The sequence below is a fragment of the Bolinopsis microptera genome, chromosome 2, assembly GCF_026151205.1.
Source record: "Bolinopsis microptera isolate Bmic1 chromosome 2, MBARI_Bmic_1.0, whole genome shotgun sequence".
NCBI lineage: Eukaryota > Metazoa > Ctenophora > Tentaculata > Lobata > Bolinopsidae > Bolinopsis > Bolinopsis microptera.
Window position 1 is genome coordinate 15,957,306 of NC_087073.1, and position 26,811 is coordinate 15,984,116.

The window sequence follows — 26,811 nt, forward strand, 5'->3', positions numbered from 1 at the left end:
GTACAATTGTTGTGTCTAAACTCTAAACGGATCCACCCCATTCCTAGAAATCGCACTATATTACTATTAAAGACTAAAAGTTAAATAAAATGATTTAAAGAAAGAAATCCAATACTTTACTCAACGCCATTCGGGAATGTTAGTCCATCCAAATAAGAGAGTGTAATGACGTCATAAAAAATGTATTTAGTATTTACATCATGTAAAAGTAATTTAATTAGCAGTAAATGAACTTAAAAGGCATCAGTAACGGAAGTACCAGCGTCTCTGCTGTAATAAAACATGAGAATTACGTTATTTGTTTACCTGGTTTGTTGATGGAACTTGGGAGCCAAGCCAAATTTTCTAATCGCACACGAACGGCGAGCCTTAAATTTTCCCCATTCCTGAGCTATAAAATCAACTCGTGATAAACGTACTAGCTTCAAGATATTTTCTTAGATAACTCTTATTTATAACTCCTATTTATCGAATTATCGGTGTTAAAGTAGCGAACTTACGTGTCTACTTGACTTAATTCACCTCCACAACAACAATTAGATATACAAGAAGCTGAGTACAACTGTACAAGACGTGATGTAAAATGAAATTACAGAGTCGTTAATGAACTTAAAATACCAGATCAGTAGGTGAACATCTACCGGTGGCTCCGTTGTAAGACATGAAAATTACGTAATAGTTGTTTACTTGGTTTGATATTATTGGGAGCCTAGCCAGGTTTATAATAGGAAACACGAATAATTGTTGTCATGGGACGATGATTTCGACGGGCGTTGCAACAACCTAGGTAAATCATTTCCGCATTTTTGAGTATTTCATAAACCGTAGAAAGTTCAAGCCGTTTCTACGTTATTAATTGGAAGAGACTATTCCTTGACAATTGAGACTTCTCGGACACCGAATTTACTTGGTGTGATAATTATGTGGAGCCTAGCCAGTTTTATTATAGAAAACACGAATATTGAATTTTTCTCATTTCGAGCTATAGCGGTGAAATTAGGCTTTTCCTACAAATACAATAAACCATAATAAAGAAGGCTATACCTTACTAATGCCAATCTCATGAGTTTTGAAAGAGCGAATCCATTACGTCAATGGACTTTATTCAAGACTAATAGTTCACCTCCAGAACGACTTAGAAGCATGAAGTTGTAGTGATGTGATGTAAAATGAATTCACTGCTCTTGCGATTAATTAACTTACAATACCACCAGTAACTGAAGTACCAGTGTCTCTGTGAATTACGTGATAGTTGTTAAATGTTAATCCACTATAAAATTATCACCGATCAGGGTCATATTATGACTAATCTAACAAATTTTATGAACGAGAATAATCGTTGTCATGGAACGGTGACATCAACGGGCTTTAACTACATTATTTAACTACATTTCCTAATTTGTCCGAGAAAGCTCGAGAAAAATGGTGTTTTTGAAAGAGCTGTATGAGTTAAAATATTCATACCTTTTTCATTGAAAACATGCAGTTTTTCCAAGGATAACATAATTTATCGGGACAATGATTTACAAACAAGCAAGATATTTTTACTCATCCGCACAAATTCCAACGTTAGTGGGCCCCGGTAAAATACCTGTTGGGACTCAGTTAACTGATCATTGGATACAATGAGGCTGCCTATCCTATGCTATCGTTTTTAGGGTTACTAGAAGTAGTTTCTTTGAAATATACTATTTTTCTTTAGAGAATATTTTGCATTTAATCCAAGGTATAAACTTTTGGAGTAATGGTGCTTTTCCAAGAAATATAATAATATGATCGATTGCTCGATTGGACCACAACTCCACATTTTATTTTATATTTCTTTGAAATAAGCGCCCTATAATCCTTCAGGGTTGCTAAAGGCACCAAGCACCGTTCCTCCATAATATGTAATATATTTTCTTTGAAATATACTATTTTTCTTAAAAGTGGATATTTTTATTCTGTACCTAAGAAATAAAATTTTGGAGGAATGGTACTTTTCAAATAAATATAATACAATTGATTGAATCTAAACCACAACATCAATTCACGTTACTTATATACTTATTTGAAATAACAATAACATCATATTCATAATCCGTAGAAGAATTCTAGCCGTTTAAGCAGCAATTTTTCTTTAATGAGCTTTATTTAAGAATTCTATCGTTGTCAATATCAAAATTGCAAATCTTTAACTCGAAAAGCATCAGGACTATTCGGCCTCAAATCTCGATGTTTTTTGTCCCTCTCATTTTTTATCCCTCATGGTTAAAGTCATGGTGGTTAAACAAAATGCGGTGTCTTCAGTAAAGACTAGAGACCAACGTTTTCTTATCATCAACCCTGGAAATTCAGTAATATCTCTCTCCAGTCTACCCCCATCCTACTCAATATCATATTTCGGCTTTCAAAGACTGGTATATCTCTAAATATACCATTCATTTGAAATTAAAGTCACGTTCGTTATGACTTCATGATGAGTGTGTGTAATTTTGTAGACGCCAGCGCAAACACAAAGAATCAAGTGCAAATATTTCCATATTTGATATAAAAATTACAAACCTACTCAGAATGCACTACAGTTGGTGCTGGTTGGCAGGGTCCCAACTTAATCCTCTTTTCCCCCAGGTCAGGACACGCTTGTGGGTATCTTCGCACAGAACAGTGTTGCGTGGCACAGCACTATGCAGATGTGTAACCACTACAGCATGGTCCTCGTTCCCTTGTACGACACTTTAGGTGAACAAGCTGTTCAGGTGAGGAATGGCATAAACTTGCCTGTTATATAATCTACAGTTTTCATGGTGTCGCATGTAGATTCTACATGCGACACCATCAAAAGTACGGGTTGCTAATGGAAGATAAAAATTACTTTCAGAGCAGAAACTGTCCAGAGTTTTAATTTGATTAATTTGGGCCTATAACGTCAGAATTCAGAAACTTGATAATATACAGTTACTGATATTATCGTCGGGCCAAAGATCAAAGAAAGGATGTTTAGACGGCCGTATATTTTCTCTTTTAATGAGCACTGTTCCAAAAAACAGGACGCTTTGTTCTGAGGCCTGAATATTATAAAATTGACGCATTTTTTGCGATTTGCAACCTTGCAGGCCATAACTGTAACCGATTCATACCCGAAATAAAATTTCAAACTAATACGATTTTAATTATCGCGTGACCCTCTTAATCTTATCAGAACTGTAATAAAAGGAGCGAAGCGTGATGTTGATGTAGAGTCATGAGACAGTACTCCCAGGAGGCCTTGTTTGACTTATGACCCATTATCGTATTTTTAAGGGTTTTAAATTTACCTACTTTCCGTAGAATTATGAAAATATATACTGCAAAGGTCCGACCACTGATAAGACCGCTAATTAAATGATAATTAACGCCCTGTAACAAGATTTTTGAACGAGTATAACAGGTTGCGTGAGGTCTATACGATAAACGACCAAATAAACGCAATTACGACTTATCAGAAATGCAAATTAGTATTTAATTAATTTATAGGGTGTTTATTCAAAACAGCAGCTACCAAGCCTCATTTCACTTGCATTTCGGTGACCTGATAATAATATAATAATTGATAAGAAAATGTCCCTGTTTATTGTGCAGAGCAAAGTACGCTTGTTAATTGTACAATTTGTGATGTTGGCAAGTTGCCATGTTTGCCCCCCCCCCCCCCCCCCCATAGAAGTGTCTGCAGGGTTCTTTCTTAAGCCACTGAAGCTGTGAGATATTATGAAGTTATAAGCTTCCGCTGTATAAACTTCAACTGTATTTATATTAATTCCTAATGTTGCAACCAGGTAATTAAAATGCTTTTTTCCTCAGTTCATACTGGGTAAGACGCAGCTGAAACTAGTATTCACGGACAGTAAAAGACTAGACATCCTTCTGAAGTACATCACAACGGACTCTAGTGTTTCAGTTATAGTGCTGACTGACGGGACTGCTTCTTCCGACCAAGAGGTATTTCAGCACCTTCTTTAGCAAAACTTCTTGCTATAAGATCACTGTCTATGATTCTGCACGTCACATGATATTTGTGTATATAACTTATAAGATTTGTGCCCCTGGGACTCAGGTTTGATATCTGAATCTCCTTTAGGAGCTGAGAAGGAATAGATTGTGCTTGCTTTCTGAAAAGTGGTGCTAAGTGCGAGCTAGGACTGCGCCCTTAGTAGTACTAAGTGCGAGCTAGGACTGCGCCCTTAGTGGTGCTAAGTGCGAGCTAGGACTGCGCCCTTAGTGGTGCTAAGTGCGAGCTAGGACTGCGCCCTTAGTGGTACTAAGTGTGAGCTACGACTGCGCCCTTAGTGGTACTAAGTGCGAGCTAGGACTGCGCCCTTAGTGGTGCTAAGTGCGAGCTAGGACTGCGCCCTTAATGGTGCTTAGTGCGAGCTAGGACTGCGCCCTTTTCGACTTAGTGACTTTTTCATCGCTAATAACCAACTGCGGACAGAAGTGTGTCTACGCACTATGCTTGCTTTCCTACAGTGTACAAATAGTACTTCTTCCTTACCAAAATTAACGCCCTACTTAAGATACTTTCTATTGTATTCGGAATAAGTCACCATTGCTACCGGCTACTTCAGTTTGATAAACCATCAATCTTTAACACAGTTAAATTACCAGGCAGCAGCGTCGGGGGTTGGTATTGACATCAAGTCTCTTGCTGAGATTGAATCACTCGGAGAGAAAGCGCTCCAATCCTTCTTACCTCCTGTTGCTTCAGATGTAGCTCTGATTTGTTATACCAGTGGTACCACTGGCCTGCCCAAGGGAGCAATGATCACTCATAGTAAGTCCCGTTTATTAATATTTACACAGTCATGGTACGTGGTGTTTAGGACTTTGGGATTGTTCCAGATTATGATCTTTGTATATAATTCGTTTTCGTATTTATTCTCTATTCCGTTGCAGAAGGTGACAAAATTCGCACGAATAATTTTGTTGCATTCTTTCTCAAGACCATTCTAGATTAAGTTTATTTCAGCAATAGATTTAAAACGTTAATTTAAGTCACGTATTCAAAATATAGAACTCGCTATAATTCAATTCGATTTTTAAAACTTTGGATCAGTCGCTTTATTGGTACCGCGACAATTGACCCCCCGACAATTGACCCCCCGACAATTGACCCCTATGTAATTACACTGGGGTCAATTGTCGCGAAATCTAGGTTTTAGTACGACAATTGACCCCCCGACAATTGACCCCCATGTAATTACACTGGGGTCAACTGATCGGGTTAGCCTTAGGGTCAGGGTCCTGGATCAGGATCCTGGGTCAGGGTCCTGGGTCAGGGTCCTGGGTCAGGGTTAGGGTTAGGGTTAGGCCGTTAGGGTTAGGGTTAGGGTCAGGGTCAGGGTCAGGGTCCTGGGTCAGGGTAAGAATTAGGGTTAGGCCGTTAGGGTTAGGGTTAGGGTTAGGGAGTTAGGGTCAGGGTCCTGGGTCAGGGTCAGGGTTAGGGTTAGGGTTAGGGTTAGGGTTAGGGTTAGGGTTAGGGTTAGGGTTAGGGTTAGGGTTAGGGTTAGGGTTAGGGTTAGGGTTAGGGTTAGGGTTAGGGTTAGGGTTAGGGCTAGGGTTAGGGTTAGGGTTAGGGTTAGGGTTAGGGTTAGGGTTAGGGTTCTGGGTCCTGGGTCAGGGTCAGGGTCAGGGTCAGGATCAGGATCAGGGTCAGGGTCAGGGTCAGGGTCAGGGTCAGGGTCAGGGTCCTGGGTCCTGGGTCTTGGGTCCTGGGTCCTGGGTCCTGGGTCCTGGGTCCTGGGTCCTGGGTCCTGGGTCAGGGTTAGGGTCAGGGTCAGGGTCAAGGTCCGGGGGGTCAATTGTCGGGGGGTCAATAGTCGGGGGGTCAATTGTCGGGGGGTCAATTGTCGCCCACCCGCTTTATTGTGTTTACCTACACATAGACACTAACATGCAGAAAACTTTATCTCGGATCTGCATGAAAGGGTAAAATATACTAAATGTCATAACATTTGCTGAAACCAAGGAGGCAAAAATCACAACACCACTTTCTGACCTTCTCCAGTTTTTCAACGAAAAAATGCTGTTCACAGTGAAAATCACAACACCACTTTCTGACCTTCTCCAGTTTTTCAACAAAAAAATGCTGTTCACAGTGAAAATCACTTTCTGACCTTCTCCAGTTTTTCAACAAAAATAAGCTGTTCACAGTGAAAATCACAACACCACTTTCTGACCTTCTCCAGTTTTTCAACAAAAATAAGCTGTTCACAGTGAAAATCACAACACCACTTTCTGACCTTCTCCAGTTTTTCAACAAAAATGAGCTGTTCACAGTGAAAATCACTTTCTGACCTTCTCCAGTTTTTCAACAAAAATAAGCTGTTCACAGTGAAAATCACAACACCACTTTCTGACCTTCTCCAGTTTTTCAACAAAAATAAGCTGTTCACAGTGAAAATCACAACACCACTTTCTGACCTTCTCCAGTTTTTCAACAAAAATAAGCTGTTCACAGTGGAAATCACAACACCACTTTCTGACCTTCTCCAGTTTTTCAACGAAAATAAGCTGTTCACAGTGAAAATCACAACACCACTTTCTGACCTTCTCCAGTTTTTCAACAAAAATAAGCTGTTCACAGTGAAACCTCCGTCCCCAGATAATGTAGGCTCAGTATGCGGGGTTATTATCAAGAACCTGTGGGGATTCAAAGTGGACCACAACGATGTCTTCATATCCTACCTCCCCGCCGCTCACGTCTACGAATTTGCAATGGAGTGTTTCCTCGCATCCCTCGGTGCCAGCATTGGTTTTTATCAGGTGAGTTTCTTATAACTATCCCATATTGTAACCCACGTGTCTTCTTCAGATAACGTATTCATGACCTGTCTGGGAATGGACAGGAACATCCAGCCGTGGCCCCATGGTAAGGATGACTGTATGTTATCGTATCTACCTGCCGCTCACAGCTACCAGTATTCTATGGAGTGCTACTTTGGGCTGATTGGTGGCAGTATTGGGTTCTATCAGGTACTCTGATTAGTTCTGTCAATATGGCAGGAATCTTACTGTTCAGTGCGCTGGATTGATCAAATCGTAATCCGGAATGTTGGGATCATGTTTAGAATCGTCGTATTGATTGATGGATCTTGTTATGATTCAGTACAATCCCTACAATGAACGGTGCTTAGGACGGCCTTTTTTAGTCTTCAGGTATCCCAATCAGGGGGTTAGCGACAGACAATTTCGTCCCTAGATGAGAATACTTATAATTTTCTACATCAGTTGGTGATTTGTAATGTTCAGTTTGTATTGTTATGTCGATCGATTAGAGAATAGAGTGATACAATTGTATTGATTGTCAGAATGGCTAGCTTTATCAATACTACCAATCTTATGAATTCTGACGAAAAATCATCTGACTCGAATGAGAGCATAATGTCGAATATGAGATTTGAAATAACTTAATCCAATCATTTTATATGTGTTGCCATGTTTATGTATGCAACGTGTCTTCGTGTAATGAGTTTAACAAACTAGTTTCTTAACACATCAATACATTTATTTATAACCGATTTCGTACATCGTACGAATTGGAATGTACCTAAATTAGTGATATTATGTACTATATCTTCAAGAAATGTTAACCCATGCCATGTATCTTCATTTAATCGATACAAAAGAACAATATTTTCAGTATCACGTGCATAAAAACACAGACATACACGTGGTGCTGTGCCAGGGTAGGCAATGACCAATTTGCTTGCAGTCTTGAATCCCAAATGGCAAAGCGCCAAGATTGTTTTCCCCAGAAAATTCTAGGGGAGTCTAGGTCGTTCTGGAAGCTTTGAAAGGGCTAGAAAAGGGCCCGAAGTTTCCTGTTGTTGACGTTGTCTTTCACTAACTCTACGGCGCATAAAAACATACATGCATAATATTATGAACATGCATAATATATTATGGCGGACAAGCTACATTTCTCTGAGAAATATCCATAAATTCAACATAATTATTCAATGCTATATTCAAGTTTGAACTTACTTTAACGAGATTTATGAGATTTAAAAAGGTGCACATTATGATGATCACCATGGCCAGTGAACTTTCAAAAGTTGTTTACATTCTCAAACCTCCAAATCACGTCCTTTATCTAACATAACACGATTGTACATGTAGACAACAGCCTAGATTTCATACGAAATTGTTAATTCTTTGCTGTCAAGTTGTCTACAGGCTGCTTATTCAATGTAACAATTAATAATCATGTATTCCGTTATTTGCTAGAATATAAAACAAGACGTGATTGACCGTTACTGCATGTATAATGTGTATAATTCTGCTACTTATAAAACTCAGCACTGGTAATGTGCTATACATAACAACACAGGACCATGAAATCAATAATGTTGTGAATTGGAAATCATTAATTTCGTCCCAACCCCACTATTTATTCCCCTTCCCCTGCTCAATCACCTCATACTCTACAGGGAAACATTAAGCTGCTACTGGACGATATCGCTCACCTGCAACCCACAGTATTCCCGTCTGTACCACGTGTGTTGAACAAACTCCACGACAGAATTATGGAGGGTATTGGACAGAAACCCGCTTTCGTTCAGTGGCTGATCGGCAAAGCTACGGAGAGCAAGCTCGCAGAGGTTTGGATTCTCATCACATACTTCTTAGAAATTCTCTTGTATTTCTTGGCACCGATCTAATTGTTTTGCAAGTCATATTGCTGGAATGATAATACTTTGTGGCTAAGGTAAAAGGTTACAAATATGCGGAAGGTATATCGTGTCGCGTTCGTCATGCATAATTTTCCATAATTTATGTTGATATTTCTGTAATAACGGTGGAGATCCTTAGCCACATGGGCCACAAATTGAATATTTTAAATGGCTAATGGATATTTTTAGCACACTGTTTTTAACTCGTCGTTTGAGTCATAAAGTTAACCTTTAAACCTAAACAAAATATTTAAAACATTTTTAATTTCTTTATAAAACCGAGAATAATATGGAACTGGATCTGAGTAAGACTGTGCCCCATTTTGTCCCAAAAATAAACATAATAAAACGTCGATAATTATAGATCTGTAAAACAGCACCGATTATAGCATCCTGTATTTCTTCAGGTAGAACAAGGTATATGCCGACAAAACTCAGTGTGGGACTACCTGATATTTAAGAAGATCAGAAAGCTGCTGGGAGGCAACATCCGGCTTGTCATCACTGGGTCAGCCCCCATTGCTCCCAGTGTGTTGCAATGGTACGTGGAATCTTAGGATCTTAGGATCAGTATTCGAATATCTTGACTCCTAGATATGCCGACTGATCGTATTTTTTATTGTGTTGCTCTGCAGGGTAAAGTGCTCTGCACTTTGCAACCACAATCAAACCTGATTTGGTCATGCTGGAAATGCACTAATATTTAAAATGAGTGAAATATTTATAATTTCTCATATTGTTGAAATATTAGATTTTAATATAACGCTCCATTGTGTTCTACGGAATCTCACCCCACGATTACCCTCCAGGTACAGATCAGTATTAGGATGTTTCGTGATAGAAGGGTACGGACAAACAGAAAACTGTGGTGTGGGAACTATGTCCATGTACGGAGACACCATCCCAGGGCACGTGGGTACACCCGCCCCCGGTACCAACATTAAACTTGATGACGTGCCCGATATGAACTATAGGGCCAGCGAGGGCAAGGGCGAGGTGGGTTTATTATGGTATTTTCTTATCTAGGATGTTTTAAATACTGTCACGGAACTAGTAAATACTTCAGCCCTTAAATTCCTCAATACGTTCCTGTAGCAGTAATTTACCAACCGTAGTCGTACGCGTATAAATCGTTTTTGGCAATCTTTAATTGCCCTTATCAACATCTCTGCAGCCAAATTGATCGCACAATGAATTACCAAGGTCTACTTACCTAGTGTGCAAAACTAAAATTCCTCAAAGGTACGTGCAACACAATTAGTGGTGACACACAAAACCCCCGTTATTTCCATATCAGGTTTCATTCCTTTTAATTTGCTCCTGCTTCTCGATGCACAGTTTGGATGCTATTTTGGAATACAAATTTGGGTGAATCATGAAACACTTAAGTTTTTCATTGACTCCTGCGCTGACGTTGCTTATAAGTTAGCCTGATTTAGCCGATGGAATAGAGTAAACAACGTAAAATTGGATTAGTATGTGATTTTTCGGATAACACAACATATGAACCGGCCATATAAAGAAGGTTTGAAAACTGTAAAGTCAGGAATAGGAAAGGGCTCCGTTATTCGCGTGTAAAGACTTGAGAATTTCTTCTAATCACTCCATTCCTCATTTTTTATCTAGACACTTATTTTACTTCGGTGTATTCCAACAGCCACAATGTTACACAAGTGCAACCAGCCAATTACAGGAAGCCGAAGGATTAAATTAAAGAGTTCCTCACCATTTCAATATTCCGTTTTAACCTAACCTGTGTAAATCAGCGTGATTGATTTACCAAATACCAACTATCTGAGTTGTGTACATGATAGTCTCTGCCTCTACACTGTTGGAATGGTTATTGTTCTATAAAGTTAACATATATGTACGGAACACAGCTGTTGGACAATTTCCACACAGCTGCCTTCTCAATTCTTCAATAGTCACGTACGTACTACGTATGTTATAACTCTATTATTTTCAGGTTTGTCTCAAGGGGCCGATCGTATTCAAAGGATACTATCAAGACCCAGAGAAGACCGCAGAAACGATAGACAGTGACGGCTGGCTGCACACCGGGGACATAGGAACATGGACCCCACATGGCTGTCTCCAGATAATCGACCGTAAAAAGAACATCTTCAAGTTGGCTCAGGGAGAATACATCGCCCCAGAGAAGATAGAGATCGCGTACGAGGGCAGCCCTCTTGTCGCACAGTGTTTCGTCTACGGTGACTCCTTGAAGGCTACCCTTGTTGCAGTCGTCGTGCCTGAAGAAGCTGCTGTCAAAGCTAAATACGGAGAGAAAGTTACCCTCCAGGAAGCTTGTGGAAAGAAGGAAGTGTATGATGAGGTGATGAGCGAACTGGCCAGGATCGGTAAGCCCGTGTTGAAAGGATTTGAGCAGGTGAAAAAGGTGCACCTTCACCACGAACTCTTTTCTGTAGAAAACGACATGGCGACGCCAACATTCAAGAAGAAGAGGGTTAACATCGCAGGGAACTTTAAGGGACAGCTCGCTAAGTTATATGAGGGCCTTGATTAGTATTTTGAAGTGGTCAGGGTGTATGTACCGTGTTATATCGGATATCGTTAGTACAGCGAATAAAATTGATACATGTTTTTACCATGTGATAACTGAATTGTTGATTACGTAGTGCCTACTGCCTGATAGAAGCAATTATTATCCTAATCAGATTATGAAATCGCCACTCTCTTTTCACGTCTCGTTATGTTGATTTATAGGTTTTTTTGTCGCGCAACAACAACAATAGTTGGCGCAGTTAGCGTCAAATACTCAAGATCTCAGTAACAATTTACTAATTTGACCAATTCCAATATCTTCTTACACGGTTTCCTGGTCTGTTAGGTATCTAGAGTATACATCAGTCGCTGTGTACTGTGTAGTGTATAGACAGAGCATACATCTTGTATTTTTACTAGCTGCTGTATTTTGACATCTGAAATGAATGAGGTAATGACTTGTTCTGTGTTCAATGAGAAATGTGAACCAGATACCGCATTTTTTAAATTAGTAGCAGTAGTAGTAGTAGTAGTAGTAGCGACGGAGATGTGTGCATTGCTGCGCTCAGCGATTACAGTAGAACCGGAAAACATACTGGAAGTAATGCATAACATAACATTTTCTGCATAATTGCATGCGTTTCATGAGAGTGGTGGTTGAAAAAGAAGTAAGCATTGATTTTTTGTAGTTTGATGTTTAATGATATGATAGTCAATATAAATTATTTACTTCGTAAAATTGTATCTGTTGAAATTTAACTTATCAAACTGAAGGTGAGGGTATTTGTTGACTATAATAAAGCATTTAAATGGCGTTTTAAATCGTTGTAAAGTGTTTATTGTGATCCTAAGGATTAGAAACTGACAAGATTGGATATGATAAAGACCAAAGAGAAGATGAAAGTATCTTGACTCATGACTCAGAGTGGTATTGGATGGAAGGATTGTGCTTATATTAGTGTGATTAATCGATATGTACACAGCTTGTTAGCACCGAAATGAAATAGTTTTTGCGTGTTGATACTTGATATTTAGTACTTGCTAAAATTTGTATTGTAAACTTATGTGTGCTCACTTGTCGAGGTCATTCTATCTGCAATTTGAAACCGAATTCTTTATATGGTTAGTGGCTGATTTAAGATAAAACATCCAAAAACACGCCCCTTTCAAATCAGATGATGTTGTAACGTAACGTAGGGCGCCGCGGATAAATGATAATATTATATGAAAATCGGATACATCCTATCGAGTAACTGCGCGTTAAAAATAATGCGCGCGTATATATACGTCACTTCATGAATGCAGTTTGTTTATTCTTTTATTTTAGTAAGGGGAAAAGTGGCATTCCGTTGGATCGGTTTGTTCACGACGATTTCTCAACGGAATATGGTAGTTAAGACCCTTACGAACATAATTAGACTTGTTGCCAATTTTGTATCTCGCCGCCACACCCTTTTTTTGCCACGCCCATTTTGAGGGTCTCGCGTGTAGTGAAAATCAGAGTTTTTGATAATTTTGGTCGAATTAGTCATGCTATATATCAAACTAGGGGTATTAAGACTCGAGAAACACGTTGCAACTATCTATTTTAGTCTAAAACAATTCAAAATCAACATTTCGATAAATTTTATTGAATTTTAATCTTGAAAACAGGAATAAACAAAGTTTCCCATCTCAAGGTACTGAAATGATATTTAAAACAATCAAATCTAGTATCATTGTTAGACTGAAAAATACTCAGAATACCATAGGCATTTGGTATAATAGAGAAACATCATAAAACAAACTCCTCGCCAAGTGTAAACACGCTGGCAGTGAAATAAACAAGGTACAATATACTGACGAAATATGGTACAATTCGAAATTAAAGTGCACTTCATAACCAAAATATCCATATATATTGTGTTGATGCATTTTGATCATAGTTCATTAAAATTTGTTCATTGTGAAGCACTTCATTTAAAGCTAGTCGACGGTTTCAAACATACTATCTTCGTTATCGCAGTCTATGCATAAACAGGCTTCTGAACACCTTTGATTGTTTTTGTGGCAACCACATTGGTTGTTCACGCACTTGTTCTTTTTACATTTGCAGGTTATCATCTCTATACAAAATTCCGGTGCAGGTAAAATGTCCGTCATGACAGCTGCCAATCTGCCATCTTCAATCTTCCACCCCTGGTCTACAGAACAATCGGGATCGGAAGTGTGGGATGAAAGCTTAAAATTGAACGTTTCCACATGAGTGTGACGTAGTTTGCTCGTTTTATATGGAATTTAAGTGCTGCTTCCGTTGGAGGCAGGACTTCTCCATCTTCCTGATGTTTGGAATATAGCTCCCATCTCAAGGAGCCAACGTCCTTGACATTAGAGTATCTATTGAGATCGTCTTGTCTCTTTATATACAGTTTTACAGTGAACAAACTAAGACAGTCAATCACATCATGTGCGATTTCTTCACCTCCACCGAACAGTTTCAGGCCTCTCATCATAGCTTCGTCATCGGCAAACAAACGAAGTGTTTTTAACGCCCTTGATTTGGTGATTTTGTTGAACCTGCCTGTGTAATCACATCCCGTGAAAATGTAAGCTCCAAGGAGGGCCTCGCATAAACTTAATCCAAGAGAATTCACCACCGACTTTATTGGGACTACTTTTCTTTTTTTACTCGTTATCAGCTCAAATATTATGTCCATACCAGTTACCTGCGTTGTAAGATATATAGCTAGTATAAAGACATCGGTATCTGGAGATACTATCCGAAATGTCGGAGGGTTCACAGCATCAGAGCTAAGCTGCCTGATAATGCACAGCAAAAGTGTATCAGCTTCGTGCTGGCTATGTGTTTCAATTTCCCACTCTGGCATATTTGATAGTATCTCAGTTCCTTGCACAATGATAAACAACTTGTGCAAGGAACCTAATTCAGCCATGACCATCTTTGAGAAAAACTGACACATGATTTTTTTGTTCTCTGGGTGAGACATAAGCTCCTTAAGTTTGATGTTTTTGATAATGGTCCGCTCTGACAGTTTGTATTCAATTTGATTTTTGTGTCTGTCACACCATGTCTGTTTCTTCAAATTGGACAATGATTGGTCGTAACGATCAAATACTAAGACAACCTTTGGATACAGAGAAGTTTCGTCAATAATCCGTTTAGTAAATTGTTTCGAAAGATCTTCTAGTGTAACAATATCTGGAGACATTTTCAGCTGGTTTGCAATACCCATACCGTCAATAACAATAAAGTCCTGCGATGGGGAATGTGATGATTTCTCTGTTGAAACTCCGACGTGACCAATTATATCATTGAAAAAGTCAGACTTGTCAGTGCACTTCAATAATCTTCCTTCAGAGTTGAACAAAGAGTGAGGAACCACGGTAAACTCGTAAGTCTTCACCAGTTCTGCAACATCCAGGCTTGATCTTGAGCGTGATATTACGAGGAGACGTGTCATTAGCCCTCGCTCCTCTCTGAGTTTAACAATCTTTTCTGTGGTCTTGATCGTTATGGCTTTATTCAGAGTCTTGAAGGTTTTCAGTTTCCGTTTTGTTAATGTTTCCCATATAGAGACGTTTGTTTTCGACCCTTCAAATCTTTCAGTTGTGAAATCATTCAACATTACCTCCCCAATTTCTTTGATGTTCAGTATCTCCATATCGTCTTTCAGTACGGTGTGAGACATCACATTGAACACTATTTTGGTCGTCTTCAAGTCAACATCAAGGAAATCAACTAACGCAGCTTTGTAAATTTGGACTCGTTCGGTGTGGAACTTTTTATAACCATTTGCGTCTTCATAATGAATATGGTTTGTTGTATCAGGATTTGATGTCTCAAACTGCTTAGTAAATTGCTCCCGCAGTAATCGTTTAATCGGTGCAGTTAAAACGTACGTGTCAATTCCTTCGTCTGACAAACCTACTATCCCTCCCATCGACTTAAGCTCTTTGTTAACTTGCTCAAGACAGTGGTCCACTCCTATCGCTACGAAAGGCGCTTCAGTTTTATTACAACAAAAATTTTTGGAGAGGAATAACCACGTTGCTGGATCTTCGGTTCGGAGTTTATTCATTGAGGACAAGTACACAGGTGTCATTCTGGCGTAGTTTTGCAAATCCAAAGCAAAGAAGTATTTTGTGAATTTATCCAATGATACTAGGTGTAAGTTCCAAAGTTGTTGCCTTGTAGCTCTCATAAATAGTAACATTGTTTGTATCATTTCTAACACATTATTGAGAAACTTTCCCTGTTTCGGAAGATCTTCCCTGAATGTCTGGAACTTTGAAAAGATTTTACCCGACTTCAATTCCTCGATGAGCTGATTATGACAGGAAGGCACATCTTGTAAGCCTGTTCTCATCTTATGCAGAATGGGACCGACAATTTCTTTTACCTTTTCCTTAGATTCATCGTCAGTGTCCAGAAATTGATCGTATAATGTCTGAAAAATGGACGTGTATAATATCAGGCTAGCAGCCACGCACCGTTTCATGTGCTTTCCTTCTAGAATCTTCCCTATGGCTAATGGACCGTAAATACCGCAGTGACTGAACAGCTTCTCGAGTCCACTATTGTCAATATATTTCCCAATAGCTCTACACATAGCAAAAACTACATGTAACTCGCCCATCCTGAATATGAAGTGATCTCCGATATCCCCTTTGGAATACAACTGTATCGCCTTTATGTACAGCTGCAGATCTAAAGTGACGATCGTTTTTTGATCTGGTGTGATTTTTGTAGATATGCCTTGGCACATCTTCAATGCTGTATACAGTGTCGACCAATCTGTAGGCGGTGACTTTATAAGAGGAAGCATTGCAATGTTTGTGACCCCAGCTTTGGAACAAAGTCTCGCGTTGTATGATTTCTAGGTAAGTGTAAACTGATTTTCTTCATCATATAGCTGTTGTAAGCCCCAGGTTTCGTCGTAATGTTGATATCTTTGCTCGTCAACACATACAGTTCCACGATACTTCGGAAGAGGTGGAGATAACATCTTTGGGGGGTAACATTGCTGCAGCTTAACGTTGAGATTGCTCCGTGTGTCATCATTTTGAGTTGATGATACCCTTGACAACTTAATCACTTGTTCTCCCAACTTAACATCATTCTGGAAAACTGTTATCAATGTACCATGGAGCTGACCTTTCCCATCTTTACTGTCCCGCTGGAAATCAGAGTTATCAATGGCAAAATAGGGTCTTGTTTTTTTGCAGATTGTTAAAGGCACGTAGCAGTTGTTTTCATCTAAACAATGTACCTTGGCGTAACTCTCGATGCAATCTTCAATGAGCTTTATTTTTTTGTAGTCTTCAGAAACGTTAAGGCCCTTCGTTTCCGTAATAATCTTTTTGCTCCGAGTACTGTTGTGGATGGAGAGTCCTAAACCAACAGAGAAAGGGGTTTCATTACTGTGGAATCGCTGTTGTGGGCCATTAACATCACCTTTGGCTAAGCTTCTTCTCACAGATCGATCACTTTTCGTGTTAATGGAGATGAGCTGACACAGCATATCTATTGTCTTGCTGGTTTCTTTAGCCTTAAATTGTGTAAGATCGCCGGTAACATCACCATACAGCAGCCATTTCAGAAACGATTTCAATTCAATAGGAGACTGGAATGAGGTAAAATCTCCTGTAAACGTCCATTTGCTTAGCTCTGCGTCCTCCATCGACTTTCGAATCACAAGTGCTGCCTTACGAATATTCCACATATTAAGATCCTCAATCAATGCATCAACTGCAAAAGAGACAACTCTAGTAGAACATACAGTATCAGGACGATTTTTTAGTGTGTTCGGGATGAAGACTATACCACTTAGATTGTCAAGAATCAATTCCTTAATGTGCTTTTTAAACTTATTTGCTCCAAGAACACTCTCATCGACAGGAACATGGTGCGAAAAAATGGTGACGTACTGTTTATGTAGCTCCTTGGTATTGGTCCGAAAGTCTCTGTAACCGACAGTCTCGCACTTATCTAATAGCCAAATAAGAAACTCAAGGTCTACGGCCTGTCCTGGCTCGGTACTCTGCACCCTCTTCTGTTCAATTTGATCGGCATTTCTCTCTGCTTCAACCAAACACTTCTTATGATACATGATATCTCCAGCAACCGCATCTGGGACAGCTCTCAAGCGAATCCCAAGCTGTTCATCAGTAGTGACCCTAGCAATACGACAAAATGATTCACTTACAGGGAGAGTGAGAACGAGATGCAGTGTATCAGCTGTCCCCAGGCAGAACACACACGATCTGCGAACAGAAATAAAATAGAATCAATTGAACTCCTGAATTTATTTTTAAGATTAATAATAATTAACAGTTAATTAGGGTTAATATTTATCAATTACATCACCAGCAACACGGCTAAACGGACACAAGGACAATATCACGAAAATAAACCGAAACGGACTCAATCACGCACACAGGGACAATATCACGCAAATAAACAGACTTTATCACGCACACAGGGACAATATCACGCAAAAAACGGACTTAATCACGCACACAGGGACAATATCACGCAAATGAACAGACTTTATCACGCACACAGGGACAATATCACGCAAATGAACAGACTTTATCACGCACACAGGGACAATATCACGCAAATGAACAGACTTTATCATGCACACAGGGACAATATCACGCAAATGAACAGACTTTATCACGCACACAGGGACAATATCACGCAAATGAACAGACTTTATCACGCACACGGGGACAATATCACGCAAATGAACAGACTTTATCACGCACACGGGGACAATATCACGCAAATAAACAGAGTTGATTACGCACACAGGGACAATGTCACGCAAATGAACAGACTTTATCATGCACACAGGGATAATATCACGCAAATGAACAGACTTTATCACGCACACAGGGACAATATCACGCAAATGAACAGACTTTATCACGCACACAGGGACAATATCACGCAAATGAACAGACTTTATCACGCACAAAGGGACAATATCACGCAAATGAACAGACTTTATCACGCACACGGGGACAATATCACGCAAATGAACAGACTTTATCATGCACACAGGGACAATATCACGCAAATGAACAGACTTTATCACGCACACAGGGACAATATCACGCAAATGAACAGACTTTATCACGCACAAAGGGACAATATCACGCAAATGAACAGACTTTATCAAGCAAATAACGTACTCCTACACGAACAATTATAAGATAACACAATATGACCTTGTTTTAATTATTATCAATTTAAAACAAAAAGTGCTGCAGTCTTTTAAATCTAAAACTGACCTGAACACTGAAGACGGCAATGCTTGAGATCTTGTTAGTATTCCTTCATGAGGTTCAGGAGAGATGTGCGGGGGATCTTTATTAGCAGGCTTTCCTGGACCACGATTTAGCTGACAGGGTTCTCCTGAGAAAATAAAATAATCAATACGCGTTTTGCATTTAATTCTATGTTTGCAACTGTCAGACAGCGACAGGATGCACAATTATGTAATTTTCATAAATTAAATTTAAAGGACAAAAGGCACCTGTAAAATTTTGAGTCAGTATATTTTTAAATGCCTTAATTGGTAATCAGAATCCAGTAAGAAGATGGTGGCTTAGTAAATACGTTGCATAAACTTTATACAAAAAGCACATAGACCGTACCTGAGTCAATCGATTCTTGGTAGCGCCGTTTGCACCGTTGAAGTTTACTTATGGAGCTGAATTCCTGATAACAGATGCGATGATACCAGCCAGATAGCAGGTCAATAGCAGTTTTGCCAGATTTTAGGAGAATTTGGCACGTCTCCAGTACCTTTTGGTCTCCCCAAGATGCTCGATCATGGACATTCTTAAGAAGCTTGTCGATAATTTCGACACTGCTTGGGCAACCTAGAAACAAACACAATTAACTTATACATATAGTAAGAGGACATAAATTAGACCATGTACGATGTTTACACTGCAATATCGATATTCGGTACTGCACATTTGAAAGAAAAAACTGGACGATTACATAGCAAATGTTGTTGCTGATATTAATTCCTGCAACTAGTTATTCGTATACAAAAGTTTTGAAAAAACAAAGCGGGATATATATATATCAATTTAAACTTACTTTTTGTTTGGTTGCCATGCACCTCTTGGCAAAGAATGCAGTTATCTAGTGTAAAGTCGACCCGACGACGTTTCAATTTAGACAAGATCATGTAATAGCAATACTCTGAAAGTGAGGACGGTTAAATTAAATTTAAAAACTTACAAAAGTAAAAAGTAAGTTCGATTGAATTCGAATTCTAACAATTTCTTTGTGCACAAATATTCATGGCATTATAAAAAGTTGAAAAAAGAGCACACGTACCGATTGCAGTTCAAAACGAAAAATGTGAGAGATCTTCGTCTATCGGGCATCCCTGGGGAAGGCAGGGCGGGCCTACGCCCCATACACTTCGAGTTTAAGTCTTCCTCCACAGAGCATTCCGATAGTATGAGCCCAGCAAGTTAGAGATCATCTTATCCCATCGTGCATACACAAATATATGTGTAATATATATGCATATATGCAGCGTGGGAATGCCAGGGACTGTCTTTTGCTTAATGTCTAATTGTTTACCAGACTTTGTGAAACCAGTTAACTTTAGTATTTGAACATTGTAATTAAGTTCTTGAGACTGAATAATTAAACAAAACGCTAAATATGGAAATATGTATTCGCAAAGTACTCATGTAACTGCACCCATTTTATCATAGTTAGTTTCATTCTAATCTAGATAATATCAGAGAACGCGGTTCCTGAGCACATTGGCTTTAAACAGATAGTTGCAACGTGTTTCTCGAGTCTTAAAACCCCTAGTTTGATATATAGCATGACAAATTCGACCAAAATTATCAAAAACTCTGATTTTCACTACACGCGAGACCCTCAAAATGGGCGTGGCAAAAAAAGGGTGTGGCGGCGAGATACAAAATTGGCAACAAGTCTAATTATGTTCGTAAGGGTCTTAACTACCATATTCCGTTGAGAAATCGTTGTGAACAAACCGATCCAACGGAACCCTTAAATCGACCACTTTTCCCCTTACTATTTCGGAATTTTGAATCTATCTTTCGTTGGGACGGCACGCCGCACGGTATTGATATTTGATTTCTCTGGTGACTTACTTTGGACCACTATTCAATGAATGCTCTCTGAATTCAACGAACATGGTCTGCTGTGACAAAGACAAGTCACAAGTGCCGTCGATTCTGAGAATTGTCCCAATCCTTGCTCTGTTTTCTGCTTATTATTAGTACGTGCAGCTGACAGCTGTGTTACAGCTGACAGCTGTCCTGTAATAATATAATATGAGAAGCGAACAAGACGATCACTAAGTCATTACAAACTGAGATCGGATTCCTGGAAAATGTAACAATCGTAAACTGCTCCATTTTTCGGACACAACAGTGAACAGGGCCGGCGTTACGAGATATCAATTACTGGGTAATTACTTCTTTTCGACATCTGCATCAATCCTTAGAATGTGTCACTACAATCATACTAGAGTAATCAGCAAATGTCAACAAACGTCACCAGGACCGGAGTTGTGGTCTCCGAGTCGGTAATCACACTATATAGTGACAACACTATATAGTGACAAGCACTTTATAATGACAGCTGATCTTTTTCATTATATAGTGTGCAAAACGCACTATATAATGACAACACTATATAGTGACAAGTTTATCTTATATCGACTTTTCCTTACTTTTCTTTAATTCTACTTTTAGAACACACGGCTAATATAATATTAGCCGAATTCAACTCGTTTTTACCAAAAACTAGCTTATATGCTGTAAATTGGACAGTGAACACCTATCGCCATCATCAACATGGAGTTGTTCGCCTATTATAAAGTATAAAAACTTAAAAACAATCACACAATTTGTGAACAGGACGATTTAAATGAATTCTAGCTTCAAGACCGTTATTAAACTGGTTACAGATAGTATCGTCACTTTAAGTAGAAAACTACTTATGAATTGTGACTTGTGTACTGGAATTGTAGTTACTGCTGTAGGTAATTGTAGGTACTGCTGCTCTCGTAGTTAGCTTACAGCTCTGTATGGTAAGTTTGGTAATTTATATTCCCACTTATTCTCAACGTTGTTATCGTATGTCGTATGTGAACACCATTATATTGATCTCTCCCATATTCAACACAATAGAGGCTTACAGGGGCATGGTACGACATCATCGGCACATGCCAAAACCCTCTTACAGTATGTCTCTTTTTCTCTGAAAACACACATTCTGTTCAACATTTTATTGTGTGCTAATATAATAAAGCTGATAAAGAACTCTTTTCTCTTACCTCTTGTTTTTCTTTCACACAGGTTTCCTTGGGACGACAACTAACTCAAATGCTGCAGTTATTGGATTTCTTGTTTTCATAATACTCACTGTTTACTGCTATGCCCTTTTGCAGATCTCACAGCCAATCGAATCTTCGTTGACTAATAGTAAGCTAATTGTTTTTCATTATCTTACACTTCTGGCATGGGCACCAATGAACATTATTTCACATAAAATCCGATTCCTGAAAAAATCACATATTAATAACTTATGAACAGAAAGTAGCTTAGGAATCAGATTTGTAAAACGATTACCATTAACTGCTGAAAACGATTAGGTGCTCCGGTGTTCCGACCTCAGCTGACTCTTATTCTCTCCCAACAAAGATCGGGTTCCAGTTGGCTGGGCTCCATTTTCAACTCCGATCCAGAGATATTCTATCTGTTTGAACCGCTACACACCAAGATATATCAGTCATCATCCCTCCTTCTCTCCACTGTCGATGCTCAGGTTTGTCTGTTTGACCAGAGAATCTGGCTGCATCGTTCTTCAGAGTGGTATCTCTAAACAGGCTTTCGCCTTTCATGTTCTTCAGTCTTCACACAATTATCCAATAGAATTAGACGTCTTTCTCGAGCGTAGGCTCTCCGGAGCTGATGTGGATATTTCACAAACTAAATGTTTTGTAAATTTTCGTTTTATGGTGTGGCATGGCTTCATATAGAATTAGAGTTTTACAGCCACTCAGGCAAGATTGTACGTAGAGGTATCGAGTCAGTCCTATTTTTAGGTTGAAATTCTCCACAATATTTGCACCTGCAACTTTGACAGCGAAATACCTTCTTATGGTGTTTTGGAGCACAGCAGTGTGGGGCAACGAGCTCAAACTTTGCTCTACAACGTGGATACAGGTGAAGTATATTAGTTTCCTCGTTCACACAAAACATAATTCGTGATTTATGATTTAATTGGAAATGCCGAAGATAATCTGGTTACTTTTAGGTTACCTTCGGGACCAGTGTTTATCAGCTAAAGCAAGAGTAGCTAAAGTGGTCAAGATAGCAGACATTTACACGTTAGAAAGACTGCAGACCAAATACCCAGGGTGCGAGTTAGATGTGGTCCATCTTGTTAGAGATCCGAGAGGTTCCGTCAACTCAAGGATGGTGAGAAACGCCTCTTATGAGTATATTTCTATTGAATACTCGACATTGCATGATTGTTTGGTCTTTCATTTGAGAAGTTTTGATTGTATATCATCGAATGGAACGACCGCTTGATTTGAAGCAAAAGACTATTAAATTAACAAAGGACGCTATCGAATTAAATAACTTACCTGCACAGCCTATTAGTAAAGATTCTTGAATGCGATGGTCATGGGGACAGAGATACTGTAAGTTCCTATTCCGAGGAGCGATGAGCTAACACCTCTGCTGTTACCTTATCTTGTGCAAACTTTCTGATATCTCGAATTAAATAAAGACAAATTTAACGATACGTAACGAAGTAACAAGATAAACAGGGTGGGGATTTAATCCTTGTTGAAAATATTCCTACCTTCTGATTGGTTCATCCGCGTCACTACGGATGTTCTGATTGGATCGCTGCTCGATCACATGATCAATCTGCTAGCCGATAAACATCGAGCAAGATAACGCATCGTCCACTGAGCATCGAGTAACATAATCATGTGATTTTATTGTCAGCCATTCATCTTCGGGCGAAGTAACAGTGCCAGTGTCGACGTAATAAGCAATCCTCTGACACGAATCACGATACTGCTTATCTCTCTATATATTCCCTTATCTTTTCCTAGTCTCTTGAAAATATGTCTGCTATATATGATAACCTACCACGATAGAATTTTCTAGACGTTTAAGTATGCATAGCGTATAATGGAGGTGGGTTATGGCAGTGCAACTCCAGAATTAGAGTGGTTGTTTTAAGATGATTGGTTAATTAATATAAATATAATGTCGATGACCCAATACACAATAGAAGCTAGGTAGAAGATTATTTATTTATTCGATAATTCTCACAATTTTAAGCGTCCGATTCTGTAGTTCCCGTGTCTAGAGGCGTCTAGAGGCGTCCGATTCTGTAGTTCCCGTGTCTAGAGGCGTCTAGAGGCGTCCGATTCTGTAGTTCCCGTGTCTAGAGGCAGCATTTCTGAACAAAGTAAAACCAGGACAAAGTTAGGTAAACTCAAGATTGAGAAGTTTTGCCTCAGGGAACATTCCAGAGGTTCTTTCCCGGAGAGGTGACAACAACGAACTTTACAGTGGAAGATGTGAGCAGGGCTGCTGGGATTCTGTGTGAGGATCGGACCAGGTTGGTTAAGGGGCTGCAAACTTTTCATCGAGCTAGGAGACTTCTGACCGTCAAGTATGAGGATGTGAGTAAATAAACTTTAATCAACTTTATAAAATTCAAAATTGAGGCCAAGGCTCATTTATATAGTCTATTGGAAATAAACTTGATATTAATTTAAATTTTTGTAATATGCTAACAATCTGTTACTGTTAGAACAAAATATGTATCAAATGTATTTATAAGTATATATAATCGGAACTTTGAACTTGAATAAATGAATACTGTCGTTCAATGACAGTCATCATCAAGTATGATTGCCAATTAACGTCCCTTTTTCTAGATAGCAGAAGATCCTATAACATCGATCAAGGATCTATTCTCACAACTGGACATCACATTCTCGATCAGCGTGTACAACTACATTCTAGAGTCCTCCAAAGTAAGTTAGAGCTCATTGATTTGGAACTTTGATCCCCAGTAGTAGTACGGTAATGACCTTCTGACCATGCAATCCTTCCGTCAGTCATACTTCGATTAAGCTGAAGGGTGTAATTAAAATCAGTCCTAGCAAAACCGATGAGTTCAATGTTTTCCCCTTTCTCAATTCTCAGGCATCCAGCATAGAGTCTGGTGGGTATGACACAATGAAGAACTCCCGGGCAGTATACAAAAAGTGGATGCAAACCATGGAAACCTCACACGTCCAAGCAGCAACCGTTGCTTGTTCTGAGCTGTTAAAAACTCTGAACTACAACACCACACTCTCCTGATAACTTATCACTTCTTGCATAATTTATGTTTTTATGATTTGCTCCTCTTCACAAGTTAGACGATTACAATAGCAGGGACACGTGGACTGCCGTGCATGACGAGGCAAGCAGCCGCCGAGCAGCTACTCAAATAACCGGGCCATTCTCCTTTTCTGATATCGGTTATCGTGTTTTACACGTCTGTTTAATATAAGTGTCCACAGTATAGTTGATTTGCTTGCTTGAATACCTGGACAATACTTCCTATCGTGACGTTTTAATTAGAATTGTAGGCTGAAGCAGTAGACAGATAGATACGAAGAAACAGCCGCTGTGTTATATTGAGGTCGATTGCTTGTTATACAGTGTTACAGAGTGTTCTAAGTAAATTATCATTAGCTCTATATATAAGCTGTGTAATTACTTGTTACAAGATCAGAGGATAATTTTCTCTTAACATTGACCTTTGTACCTTGATGACATATCGTCTTTACCGTCACCATTTACCAGTTATCCTCTTATAGTCAGTCTTCAGAGCACATTTACCTCCACTCTGTATGTTCTCATAGTTCATTTCATTTGTGGGACCTTTTAATGGTGTTTCTGTTTGTGGTTAGAAACCTGATCAGTGGTATTTTACTGTGAAATTACAAATCGACTTTACAACTCACACTAGACCGTAGAGCCCCCTGTACTTACTATTCTCCTAACTTTATCCTAAAACTTTGTCTGATTGGACCGACCGACTCTACAGTAATCGGCAACTTGTTTAATTAAATCTATTTTGATTAAGTTTAATGTGTGCGGTGAGATTGTCTGATAGCGTAGTCTCAGTTGCAATTGTCACTGCTGACTACTCTTAATCTCGCTTCTGACCTAATCAATTTGCTGCCTTGACAATGGTCTTTGTATTTGTATTTTGTACTATGTTGGATAAATTTTTAGATGCATCTAATTACAGCTCTTAATTTCAGAAAGTATACGTTTTGAATTGCTTGTTTAATCTTTTTACACTTTTTTATTGATTAAAATTAAAATGTCCGAAATTGATGGAACTAAAATATTTTTGCTCTCCAATTACCTGTCAATAATTCCAGCCTTAACTAAACAGTACACAGCTAAACCAGTAACAAGTTGAGCGCCCCCGGAAATGTGAGAGATGACGACACTACTAGAGCGCCCCATAAGAGAGGACCGGAGTGTTCCACCCACAAGAGCACCCCGACCTGTAACTCTCAAACCTGTCGAGGATGAAACAGACAAACCTCGACAAGTTTACCGTATCAGAAAGTCAGACTACGTCAAGTTACCTCCTATCAAACCCAAAGGTTAATAATTCTTCTCAACTTTGACTTTCGATGAATAGAAGTTAAACAGTCGATCACGATCCCTCATTTTCTCCCCTACCTTGAAATCCCCTCTAATAATCATTTAAAAACAGCAGCGAAAGAAATACACCGGTATGATGAAGACAGAAGCTTGTGTGATCGGGTTGCCGACGAGATTCTTCTAGATGAGCACATGCTAGATATAGAGAGGTATGTTGAGCAAATAATACCATCCTTTATACTTATGCTTTTCACTGACCATACTGTTTAATACAAAATCGTTATATCATTTTTCCAGGTATGTAAAAGATCTTTTGCCTGATCTTGCATCGCATCCTGCTAAAATTAGAGAAACTATACGATCACCCACCATGATCAGTGAAACAGATCTCAGTCTTTGGAAAGGCGGAGCCGGCAGAAAGGGGGCACATGCAGCTGGCCACCAAAGGGTAAGTTAAGGGGGCCTATTTTATTGTGTTAACGATTCTTCTTTTAAATCTGGGTATTTTTGATAATTTCGGTTTAAGTTTGGGAATCTATCGTTATTCGAAGTTGCGTTTATCTATTTCTTTTTTCGACAGAAGGGTTCACATTTGCCGATAAGCGCTTTGTATAATCTGGGGCAAGCACTGCTCACCGTACAACAAGCCAACCTGAACAGAGACCTTCTCGAAAAAGAGGTTACTATTTTTCAAATATGTATTTTAAACCTTTCTTTAGAAGAAGCAGAAGTGTCCATTCAATCTGAACGCCAATCCGCTGCAGCTTTCCAAATATCAGCCATATTATTATTTATTGCCTGTTATTGCAATCTACATATATATGTATATATTTTCATGGTGCAGCGAGCGAAAAACTAATATTAATTTGCACGTTGAAACCTAACTTAACTG

At 39.1% G+C, this 26,811-nt stretch overlaps 3 protein-coding genes across 9 annotated transcripts in view; all 3 read left to right on the forward strand.

Annotated features, from left to right (window-relative positions):
• LOC134811423 (long-chain-fatty-acid--CoA ligase 1-like) overlaps positions 1–12,255 on the forward strand; it is a 37,202-nt gene extending 24,947 nt beyond the window's left edge. For 2 of the 3 annotated variants that reach the window (XM_063818246.1, XM_063818248.1), the window contains 8 exons: positions 2,611–2,738; positions 3,820–3,957; positions 4,624–4,789; positions 6,620–6,780; positions 8,448–8,618; positions 9,098–9,231; positions 9,500–9,686; positions 10,657–12,255. In XM_063818246.1, the coding sequence (XP_063674316.1) occupies positions 2,611–2,738; positions 3,820–3,957; positions 4,624–4,789; positions 6,620–6,780; positions 8,448–8,618; positions 9,098–9,231; positions 9,500–9,686; positions 10,657–11,217 (1,646 nt within the window). In that variant the 3' untranslated portion in view covers positions 11,218–12,255. Of the gene's footprint in view, positions 1–2,610; positions 2,739–3,819; positions 3,958–4,623; positions 4,790–6,619; positions 6,781–6,829; positions 6,991–8,447; positions 8,619–9,097; positions 9,232–9,499; positions 9,687–10,656 lie in introns of all 3 variants that reach the window. The other variant, XM_063818247.1, reaches the window with a different exon arrangement.
• The window catches only part of LOC134811421 (uncharacterized), a 102,415-nt gene that overhangs the window by 44,113 nt on the left and 31,491 nt on the right, over positions 1–26,811 (forward strand). For all 5 annotated transcript variants that reach the window (XM_063818221.1, XM_063818224.1, XM_063818223.1 and 2 more), the window contains exons 2-5: positions 25,707–25,918; positions 26,032–26,128; positions 26,217–26,367; positions 26,500–26,598. In XM_063818221.1, the coding sequence (XP_063674291.1) occupies positions 25,750–25,918; positions 26,032–26,128; positions 26,217–26,367; positions 26,500–26,598 (516 nt within the window). In that variant the 5' untranslated portion in view covers positions 25,707–25,749. The remainder of the gene's footprint in view (positions 1–25,706; positions 25,919–26,031; positions 26,129–26,216; positions 26,368–26,499; positions 26,599–26,811) is intronic.
• On the forward strand, positions 21,332–25,579 carry LOC134811703 (carbohydrate sulfotransferase 1-like). The gene is made up of 8 exons (XM_063818732.1): positions 21,332–21,455; positions 21,570–21,695; positions 21,866–22,038; positions 22,319–22,439; positions 22,531–22,694; positions 23,759–23,923; positions 24,182–24,280; positions 24,453–25,579. The coding sequence occupies exons 1-8, from the start codon at positions 21,350–21,352 to the stop codon at positions 24,609–24,611; spliced, it is 1,113 nt and encodes a 370-aa protein (XP_063674802.1). The 5' UTR covers positions 21,332–21,349; the 3' UTR covers positions 24,612–25,579.